The sequence below is a fragment of the Periplaneta americana genome, chromosome 15 (assembly GCF_040183065.1).
Source record: "Periplaneta americana isolate PAMFEO1 chromosome 15, P.americana_PAMFEO1_priV1, whole genome shotgun sequence".
Classification (NCBI taxonomy): domain Eukaryota; kingdom Metazoa; phylum Arthropoda; class Insecta; order Blattodea; family Blattidae; genus Periplaneta; species Periplaneta americana.
In genome coordinates, this window is record NC_091131.1 from 67511133 (window position 1) to 67523259 (window position 12127).

The following is a 12127-nucleotide window of genomic DNA, read 5'->3' on the forward strand; positions in this document are numbered from 1 at the left end:
GCAAGTATAAGCTTATAAATTTAGCTAGATATTTCGCTTCCATCCTCTTGTATTATTTCTGCTGGTATTTGATCGATACCTGGATAATTGTATCTATTTTTTCAGCTTTTCTATTGCAATTTCGACTTCAGAAAGTGTGTTTTCAGATATAAATGATTCAGCAGTTTGTATCTGAATTTAGTTCCGATCATTTCTATTTGGCCATTTAGTAGTTGCCCAAAATAGTTTTTCCATCTGTTCAGGATGGAATGAGAATCTGCAAACAAGTCACTCACTATTCTCATCCTTGATCACATTTACTCTTACCTGATATCATTACTTAAATTATTTTGTGCCCTTATATAAATCTCTAAGATTTTTATTCTTAGGAATCTACTATTAATTGTTTCTACCTCATTCAGTTTTTTCTTAAATAATCTCTCTTTTTGTTCCTAAGTGTAGGCCTACGACTTGTTTCCGGTCTTTCATTGAAATAATTATCTCTATTCGCCTGGACTGTATCCTGTAAGAAATTCAATTTTGCCTGTTTCCTTTTTTCTGCTACCATGCAACAATCCCCATCAAACCACGGTTTCTTTTTCCTTAGTTTCATAATAGCCTATAGTCTGGTCAGCTGCAATTATGATATTATCTCAGATATTTTCCCACAGGGCTATTAATAATAATAATAATAATAATAATAATAATAATAATAATAATAATAATAATAGCCTATACTACTAACGCATTATTATTAGACTACGACCAAGGAAATAATGTGCGTGTGAAACAGTAAAAAAGACAGAGATTATATCTGTAGACTACACATATTCAATTCAGCGATGGAATGTTTTTACTTGCCGAGACTCGAAGACCGCGCACTTAGCACTTAACACAACAGATGCGTCGATCCGCTCCCCCTCGGCCACCACCCTTAAATAGCCTTAAGCCATCCAAGTGATTATCCCATTACACGCTCCACTTGGCATTCACCTCAACGCAAGATATTAAATTATCATGACAATTGTTAACACCCGGAGCGAGTGCGGGGCCACGGCGGCCGGGCCGCTTTAATGGACTCCTTTCAATTAGCGTCCATATTGCCCCAACAACGATTTGTACACAACCAGGCAGTGACGTCACCTCCCCACAGAACATAAATCTCAAACCACGCGTCCTCTGTCTCTGATTTGGTGGCGTCCGTATTAGGACCAGCACCATGATATGGTGATGATTATGCTGATGACAGCGTTGTTCAGAAACATCAGTAGTAGTAGTAGTAGTAGTAGTAGTAGTAGTAATAATAATAATAATAATAATAATAATAATAATAAACCTGTAGAGGACAGAAGAAGATATGTGAAGAAAAGGAACGAGACTGGGGACAGACAAGTAGACAAGGATAGACAGACGAGACAGGTGGGCCTATGTCCACATATTTTAACAAATAAGTGTATAAACTTAGGCCTACATGTATGCATGCACACACACACACACACACACACACACACACATATATATATATATATATATATATATATATACATAATCCTACCATATTTGTATTATATGGACACATGCATACAAAGCATAGCTATTACGTAGACATACATACATACATACATACATACATACATACATACATACATACATACATACATACTGCTCGTAACTGGAGTCTGCGAACCCAGTGCGGTGGCTGGAGAAACAGTTTCTTACTGTCTATCAGTGAGAGTTGTGTTTTCCCAACACTGACCTCTAATATTATGAAATTGCGCTTCACTTGTTGCACTTAATCCTTTTATAAATGTAAACGATATTTTAAAGGCTATTATATCTCAGATTTCTCAGTTCTTCAACCAAGGGAAAAATCTCACAAAATGCAAAATAAACCTATTGTCTTTTTCGAATCTAGAAATTTATGTTTTTATTAACTCCATTTGTATTAATTTTGTCGGCGTAATCGGTATAGCGCTGGTCTTCTGTGCTCGAGGTTGAGGGTTCTATCCCGGCCCAGGTCGATGGTATTTAATTGTGCTCACATGCGACAGGCTCATGTCATTAGATATACTAGCATGTAAAAGAACTCCTGCAGGACAAAATTCCGGCACACCGGCGATGCTGATATAACCTCGGCAGTTGCGAGCGTCGTTAAATAAACCATACTTTAAATTGTCTACTAGTTTATTAGTTTTCTCAATTGACTTCTAAAATATATTGCATTGAATGGACATGTTTTAAATAGGCCTAGGCCTATCACAATTTAATTCTGAAGTTAATGTGTATTTATTACAGATGCAATGACTGAAAAAGCATGAGTTTGTTACTTGTAACCCTCTTACCTAGAAAAGATTGAAATTGAATAAAATCATAAAATAAACATTAATTTTATGAAATGCATCTAAGTATATATTATTTTAAGAAAGCACTGCTTGCATAAAGACAATAACTTCACCGAGTTACTGGAGTGGCTGAAACAGTGGAATTATAGAATTCAGTGCGGTGAATTTCCATTAGAATATGATTATGTCCTTCAACGATAATTAAGGAATAATGAAATTGAGAACACGCATATTCACAAACTACCTCTTTTTGGGGCGCTACAATCTCATCTAAACTTAGGTATTTTTTTTTCGGACCAACACTAGACTCCTTAGATTGGGGGTCTCCCTGGCCATGTGGTCAGCAGGATACAAGGTCACCGCGAAGACATCAGAGGACAAGTATAACACAAGAAACAAACACAGTCCGGTAGAATGGAGATAAATTAAAGTCCACAACGAGAATCTAACTGTGGATCGCTTGGTTGAGAAACACATGCTCTATCCACTGAGTCATAGGGGCGGGCATATAACAAACTAGTGCTGGAATGGTAATATACGTTACAAGAGCGGTATGTTGACGTTTTCATGGTCGAGGAAAAGATTGAAAAAGCGAAACGTAGTTGAGCTTTTTTAATTTCCGAGAATGTGAAAACAAACACACCGCTCGTGTATCGTACATTATTTTGTGCGAAGATCGTTTATTACATACCTGAAAGAGGAATTTCTAATTAGTTGCAATGAAATCTCCATGTTGGTTTCTGTTTAATGACGCCAACTTCGGAACACCAAAATATCTTTCTTCAACATTGTTGCTGTAAAATGTTTTCTGTGTTTACTATACTCCAGCAGGCCGTGATATACGTCTGTCTTTTTTTTCCCCCAGTCTATAAATGCGAACTTAAAACAAACGGTAAGGTTATGTAATGATTTATTTTTCATTTTAATATTTTAACAATATTATTTATATAACATATTGCAGTAATAACATCGGCATCTGGAATCTCGTTGATTTTTTCACGGCTTCCTTAATGTTACTTGTATCAGGAATGCAATAAGTTTCGTGGAGTAGTAGACTTTACTTAATTTTTGCAAATATTTAAAAACAATAATTAACATTGCAATTTAGGTGAAATTGCAGTCGTAAGTTTCCAGTTTATAATTATTACTATGTTAAACGTCTCTAAAAATAATATGTTAAAAGCCTAAAGCAGTAAAATGAATGTCGCGCTTAAGCGGTAAAAAGAGGGAAATTGTTATGTGTGTTACGTTGGGAATACTGAATGTGGTATTTCACACTTACCGCGTATTGGTTCTGTGCGGAAAACAAGCAAACACGCACGATCTCGCACAAAATGATTATACCTACATGAAGCTTTATGTTTTGAGAATGTCAACATTTGAGAACAAGTTACGAAAGCCGAAGCCTAGGACTAAATAACAGCCGCATGCGAAATGTTCATGTTAAGCGACTCAGCTTCGAAGACGAGTGATAAAACTGTTGAGTGTAAACAAAGAAATAATGAAACATAAGTAGGCCTAAATTGCGACTATTTGAAAGAGATTTATTTTTTAAAAATAAATTAGAAACCGCCAGTGCATTTGCGTCAATTCTTGTCATAATTTTGAAATAAAGTACGTTATCAGCCAGTCTCGGTAAACACAACTAACATAAATTGACAGTTATCAAACAACTTACTTTCATTTCATCAGTGGCGAAGCTCTTAAGAGGCTTTTAGGCTTAGCCTGCCCAAAAATTTGAGTTATTATACCCAGTAGGCCTTAACAAATGGCTTTTAAGGAACCCGGAGGTTCATTGCCGCCCTCACATAGGCCCATCATCGATCCTTATCCTTTGCAAGATTAATCAAGTTTCTACCATCTTATCCCACCTCCCTCAAATCCATTATAGGCCTAATATTATCTTCCCTCTACTTCTTGGCCTCCCTAAAGGTCTTTTTCCCTCCGGCCTCCCAAGTAACACTCTATAATTATGCATTTCTTAATTCACCCATACATGCTACATGCCATACCCATCTCAAACGTCTGGATTTAATATTTCTAATTATGTCAAGTGAAGAATAAAATGCATGCAGTTCTGCTTCATGTAACTTTCTCCAATCTCCTGTAACTTCATCCCTCTTATCCCTAAATATTTTTCTAAGCACCTTATTCTCAAACAACCTTAACCTCTGTTCCCCTCTCAATGTGAGAGTCAAGTTTCGTAACAATACAGAAGAACTGATAATATAATAGCTTTATATATTTTAACGTTCAGCTTTTTGAGAGCAGACTGGATGATAAAAGCTTCTAAACCGAATAATAACAGGGATTTCCCATATTTATTCTGCGTTTAATTTCTTCCCGAGTATCATTTATATTTGTTACTGTTGCTTCAAGATATTTGAATTTTTCCACCTCTTCAAAGGATAAATTTCCAACTTTTATAGTTCCATTTCGTACAATATTCTGGTCACGAGACATAATCATATACTTTGTCTTTTCGGGATTTATTTCCAAACCTATCTCTTTACTTGCTTCAAGTAAAATTTCCGTGTTTTCCCTAATCGTTTGTGGATTTTCTCCTAACATAGTCACGTCATCCGCATAAACAGGGAGCTGATGTAACCCGTTCAATTCCAAACCCTCCCTGTTATTCTGAAATTTCCTAATGACATATTCTACAGCGAAGTTAAAAAGTAAAGGTGATAGTGCATCTCCTTGCTTTAGCCCGCATTGGAAAAGCATCTGGCAGAAACTGGCCTATACGGACTCTGCTGTACGTTTCGCTGAGACATATTTTAATTAATCGAACTAAGTAGTTTCTTGGGAATACCAAATTCAGTAAGGTTATTTTGAGGTTTCGTAACAAGCGGTTTTTTTTATGGTGATGGATTGTTAGCCCTTCGCCCAACCCCCAAGCTTTGAGGACCACCCCTTATCGGCAATCCGCGACTGCTTACTCAATATATTCGCAGCTACCCTCCATATCTGGAGGCCGTCTCTTCTATCCGCAACCTAGGCCGCGCCATGTCGTGGTGCTAGGGACCCACAATACATGGATCTAGTAGGCCTAACAGTATAATTTCGTAATAATGATGTATGGTAAAGTTTGGTTTCACTCGATCCTTCTATATATTAAATTCACAGTTGGCAGTCATTCCACTGCGAGAGGCTTGTGTCACTAGCCTCGTAGCGAGGCGCGAAGGCCTTGCTAACACTTGAGAACTTGAGGGGAGGTCGGGAAGGAGGGGATATCGATTCGCTACAACTCAGTAACAGGAAGCGGGGCTAGCCTTAACCGCGATATAATACGCCGCGCTAAATTGTGGTCTGTGATGCGCTGCATTGTTGAGTGTTAGTTTAATCAAACTTGCATGCGCGAGTGTGTTACATACTACGTTTGTGTAAAATGGTTCATACTGAGAAAACATTGAGGTCATTATTCGCAGAATTAAAAGAGAAATCGTTTTCAAGTTGCGCATGTGAAACAAAATGAGCTTACACAGCTAGGAGATCGACACTACATTTACATATTAAAATAGCGGATGAAGGAAGATAAAATAGAAGATTTCAATTTTCATAGTAGGCTATAAGAAGTAAGGTATTGCGTCTTGGCTAACAAGTTCTCTGAGACAAATAAGTTATATTCTGTTTGAGATGAAAGTGAGTGGTCATCATGTTCTTGTGAGGTCTCTGTCATAAAAAATGTTGGTAGAAAAGCCGAGAAAAATCTGCTGTATAAAAAAAGAAGGTAAGCAGATTTTTTCAGCCTACCCAGTATTTACACCTTAGCTTCGCCACTGCATTTCATCAACATTCGCAATTTGTAATGTTCGTGAAATCCATAATATAATATTTAAAGCTGGAGTCAGTCCTAAAACTTACTGGCATTTAACAATCACTGAACAAGTGCTTACTTCGCAGTTGCCAATATTGAATATACAGTAGAACTAGGTTATCATTTATAAAGGGACTTGAAATTTTGTATTGTTATGAAATTTTGTATTGTTATAAGACCGGTCCAGACGCAACAGGTTACTTGACGATTTACTTGTACATGCAAAAAGTTGCAAGTAAGAAGGAGCGTGTGGACCGTAAAACTGAGCGATTTTTAGAACTGAACGAAGACTGAACACTGAGTTGGAGGTATTCGTCAAAAAATCGCTCAGTTTTACGGCCCATACGCTCGGCCTTACTTGAAACTTTTTGCATGTGCGTCTGGACCGGGCTATAAACGAGTGTCGTAAACGAGATGTATAGTAGGTCTGCATGTACAAGCCATTAGCCAAGAGACCTGGAACATGACACAATTTTGGCCACTAGACGAGGTCTATATTACAGTTCTTATATTTTAACTCTGTAATTTACAAGATTTAATTTAAACTGGAATATTTTCTAAATTTAAGTTTATTGAAAATGTTCATTATACATTTGCACGGTGTGTGTAGTAACATGTTGTAGGTACTCACCAAACAACTTCAGTTAGAAGTACAATAATAATTAGTCAATTTCGTCTGCCTCTGCTGCTTGCCCAATATACACTTTCTAAATTGTGTTCTATGTCCACAATCTGCGTCACAGTTTCATTGCTTCTTCCCATGGATTCATGAAAGAGGTCCACAACTCTAATGGCTTCTAGTATCTCACTCAAAGTGGGCGTTGGCACTTTAGATTTTTCTACTCTTCTTCTGCTTCTTCAAGATCCTTATTATCAATGCGATCCTTATTTCTTATGTATCGTATCGTATGTCTCCGTTGTAACACGCCATTTTCTGTTACTACATACTTTTCATAATGACCCAGATCATCACAATATTTTTCACCATACTTCTTGAAAGTAACGGATTACTTCCGCCAGTATTGCAATGTGATCTTGCTTCTTCTCAGTGCATTTTAATATTCTTAATAAAAATGGGCTTGCAGTAGTGATATCCCAGGCTCCTTATTACTCCTTGATCCTTGGGCTGCATTATGTCGGTGCTGCGGGTAGGAAAATCACCTGGACGCGCAGATAGGCTGCTATAGTCTGTGAATTTCGCAATGGTGGATCAAGGTCATTTCTTCCCCTTCACAAGGAAAGCATAAAAACCCAGCCTCTACCGTCCCCATAGCTGTCCTAACTCTCTTCACTTTCTGCTTTATATTTTTCTTCTTAATTTGTTCTTATATTTATTTTGTAAACTTCATACAAATTACAAAACAATTTTTTAATTAAAAACCAACACAGCAAATGTTGAATGGCTGTCAAGAATAACATTGTAAATTACTTTTTTCAGGAAAGTGTTAAAACATGATATTATATCACCCCCAAAAATTTTAGTTACATTTTAGAAGTACCTAGTCATTACTGAAGAGACTAGAAATAAGAAAATTGGAAAATATACACTGCTCAGCCATAATGGTATTGTTTCTCAGATTTTAACAAGGAAAACTTGAGACAAATTAAAAACAAATATTGCATAACTGAAGCAGGTGTAGTGCATCCAGTCAAAGTGATCATATGAATTCACTTGCGTCGCAAACCTGAAAAAAAAAATGCTACTATAACCTGGGTTACGGCAGGTTAGAGCATAAAATTTTCCCCTCAAGTTTCATCATCGGGGAAATTTCTCTCCAAGAATTACATTTTAGAATATCCATGACTTTTGATGGTAAAATTTAACTTCCCTGACTACCACGGACTTTCCAGAATGTGTACATCTTATATATATATATATATATATATATATATATATATATATATATAGGCCTACCCATAAATTAATCAATTTACTAGGCATCAAAATCAGAAGAAAAACACGTGTTTTCTCTGCTTAGAAAATATATTTTTTTATTGTAGATTTTATTTAATGTTCTTATTTTTTTCTTCTTTAATTATTATTTTGTTACATTCCATTTTGTTGTATTCTTCCTTACGTTTTCCCTATTAACTATTTGTACTAACTGAGTTGCTTTTATTATATTCTAAACGTTAGATCTGTATTTCACTTCCTTTTCCTATTATGGTATTATTTTAATGTTGTTTACTGTCAATTTTGTTATGCTATTACTTTTTTGTGATATGTTAGTATTGTGTTCTTTAACTTTTTGTTAAATTTTCACTGCTTGTATACTTTGTGACCTGGTAGGGTGTAAGAGAAGGCCCTATGGCCTTAACTCTGCCAGTATAAATAAATAAATGAATAATAATAATAATAATAATAATAAATTTAACAATAACAAAATATGAGTTATCTGATTTCATTTATGAATAGCAAGGTATATAGACCTCATGTCAATAATTTTTATCAACATTCACAAGTAATAGCTGTTCGTAGAGCTATATTGTAATCGTCTGTAATATTATTTCTCTAGTTCTGAAATGGGAACTTGAAAATGATGTAGATATTATGTAGGCATATATAAAATAGGCCTACTTGTGGCTTTAATGAGATTCTAAGTGTAGATGACTTTGTAGCCAAATAACCAACCATTGGTGCTGTGGAATCGAATCAGACCGTTGAAGGGAAAGTAGTAAAACTAATTCCTTCTGCAGTCCCTTGCACACCCATTACACAGGTTTGGAACTAATGGCCGCTAGTCTTTTCAGAACGAGCATCCTATACCCATCCTTACCCATCCTTGTAAACTTTTGTGATTATTATCCTGTGCAGGAGTCGTAGAAACTAAGACTGAAATCTCAACCAAGAGTAAAAATAAATCAGTAGATCATAATAAAATAATAATTTATCTTAGGAATTCGTTTTCCTTTGATGTGAACTGAAATATGCTGTTTTATTTATTAGTTTATTTTATGCATCACGAAGAACATCTGGTTTAGAGTAAGTCGTCTTTGTGTGTTCTTACATTTCATGTGCGTCTTGATGGCTTTTATATTACGTAGGCTATATTGTGTATACCACTGCCACCGGGTGCTTGCCCACTTGTAGTGTAAATAAATACATACATACATATTACAAAAACGAAAGTAATTCGGCTTTGTCAATAAAATTATCCATATGAGCTAAATATTAAAACTGATTACACTTTTTATTTATTTACTTATTGTATTTACTTACTATTGCCTATTTATTTATGTTTTGTTCAATTATTTACTCACTCACTCACTCACTAACTCGCTCACTCACTCACTCACTCACTCATTCACTCACTCATTTATTTAATCATTTACTTATTTATTTACTTACTTAAGCCTACTTATTTATATATATGTATTTATTTATTTACAGTATTTATTTACTTAGGCCTACTTATTACACATTTATTTATTTATTTACTTAGGTATTCTTACATATATATATATATATATATATATATGTTTGTGTATTTACTTAAGTCTGTTTATTTATTAGTTTAATTTATGTTATTACTCATTCATTGTCATTGTCTCAATGTAACACGTGCTGTGCTGATCATACTAATTGTACTATTCCTTTAGTTGTGAGATTATATTCATATGTATTAATTCTTTTTTTTAAGTTGATACTTGTATACTAGAATGTGTTTTCCTGTTTGTGATTATGTATTCAGTCCCTTTTTTATTATATATATATATATATTATTAACTTTAAAATAATATATATATATATATAATATATATATATATATATATATATATTATTTTAAAGTTAATACTGATTGTGTACATGTATTCAGTCTCTCTTTTTACTTTATTATGTTTATTATTATTTTTAAGTTAATGTTTGTATACCGGTATGTATTTTTCTGTATGTGATTTGATCCTGGTTGAGTTGAAGAGAAGGCCTGATGGCCTTAACTCTGCCAGGGAAAATAAAACTATTATTATTCACTCACTCACTCACTCACTCACTCACTCACTCACGTATTTATTTATTTAATCATTTACTTATTTATTTATTTACCTACTTAGGCCTACTTATTTACACATTTATTTATTTGTTTGTTTATTTATTTATTTATTTATTTATTTATTTACGATGGTGTAACGAACAATTTGTTAATTTCACGTTTGTCGCGCGAAATGTGACGAAGAGTAGCCCTGTATCACGTTGCATTTTGTTGCAGGATGCGGACCTCAGCATGCGCTGCTCGGCAAGACGCGGCGACCACGCACGGCGTTCACGAGCCAACAGCTGCTGGAGCTGGAGAAACAGTTCCGTCAGAACAAGTACCTGTCCCGACCCAAGCGCTTCGAGGTGGCCACCAGCCTCATGCTCACCGAGACGCAGGTCAAGATTTGGTTCCAGAACCGCAGAATGAAGTGGAAACGCAGCAAGAAGGCCCAGCAGGAGGCCAAGGCCAAGGACGAGGCCGACAAGCGCAGGCCGGCGCCCGCGCCCGCACCCGAGCCCAAACCCCCGCACGATGCGGGAGGCGAGGCGTCCAGCCCCGGCACCAGCCCCGGCCCCGGCCCCGAAGCGCTGGAGCACCACCTGCACCATCATCACCATCGGCGCCTCGACGGCCCCTCCGAGGCGCTGTACAGACCCTACGTCGTGTGAGGGGCTCCGGACAGTGTGCGTGTGCGTGTGTGTGTGTGAGTGTCGTGTGCGTCAACAGTAGTGGACTAGTCTTTCTGTCCTTCCTGCTAGCTGTCAGCCGGGACTCGAACCCGTGCATCTCGACTCGGCTACCTCGATCATGTTAATGTGCTGCTACTGTTAACAGTTCCTATAAATAAAACTTCTGATAACACCGCCATGTCCTGTGTTCTCTCTTGTTACAGTTTCCACCATTTTTGTTGTAGTGCTGGGCACATGGGGTTGATTAATAATTACTCGACACAATTTGGAAGACATTTCAGCAGTTTATTGCTGACCCCATATCCATTTCACCAAGACTACGATCTTCCATATTACCCAGTATATGTTTTATTTCATTGTTTGTAACGATAATCAAATCATTCTTGTTATGTTGATTGTATCAATATAATGAACTCAATAAGCTAATTCACCAACTCGTTTCGAGAAAAGAATACAGCAGAGCATCAATGAAGTTTAATAATATAGTCTATACATCCCAAAGCACCCAGAATTGTTCTCATTTTATTATTTACTTTTACAGGCTGTATGAGACCAAAATGTAAGAAATTTTAAGGCGGGCGAAGGACATAAATGCAAACATTATTCATTAAGTAATGCCTGTCAGATTATTCGTCACTTGAGTACAATGTCCTTTCAACATACTGCTTGCTACCTTGGTAACATATGAAGATTGAGTAGGCCTATGTCGCTACAGTTTGTGAGCCGTTTTCCAACATGCATGACGTTGAAGACATAGGCATGGTACATTAAGGGCAGACAATTGGTTATCCTAGTTTCCACTTCCTTTATATGTTCCCTTAAAACTTCCTGATGTATCCTCAAATTTCGTCTGTGGTCAACATGAACGCTGAACGGCATTAACAATTTTAGCGACATTCTGCACGCGCCACGTCGACCTTCATGGGCTGTCAAGATTCAAAGGCAAAGTATCCAAACTCTAAGCAAAATAGAATCTGAGTTGTTTAATAAAAAGGTTTATACTGGTGTCCGTATACATTTTCATCATTTATGATATAGGCCTACGCTGTTTTATCGCTACTTTAATATCTATCTATAATTTTAAATGATTTCATTTCGCATGAAAGCTTATCAGCTTGACTAAATTGCCTTTCATTATCATAATCTATTACAAATGATAAGAGGAACATATTCTTAATGGATATTCCCACTTATTTAATAATTTTCATTATAGGCCTATATAGTTACGTGCGTAACATTAATTTCCTTCATTTTATTTTATCCTGTGTTACTACGAAACGGTTTCCACGAAATATATACTCTTCTATTATGCCGCCTTTA

The 12127-nt window shown here is 36.2% G+C and overlaps 1 protein-coding gene across 1 annotated transcript in view; it reads left to right on the top strand.

The window, feature by feature from the left end:
• Positions 1-10924, top strand: part of LOC138715086 (motor neuron and pancreas homeobox protein 1-like) — a 69588-nt gene extending 58664 nt beyond the window's left edge. The window contains exon 2 of the mRNA XM_069847593.1: positions 10350-10924. Coding sequence (XP_069703694.1) covers positions 10350-10786 — 437 coding nt within the window. The 3' untranslated portion in view covers positions 10787-10924. The remainder of the gene's footprint in view (positions 1-10349) is intronic.
• Positions 10925-12127: the final 1203 nt, after the last annotated feature.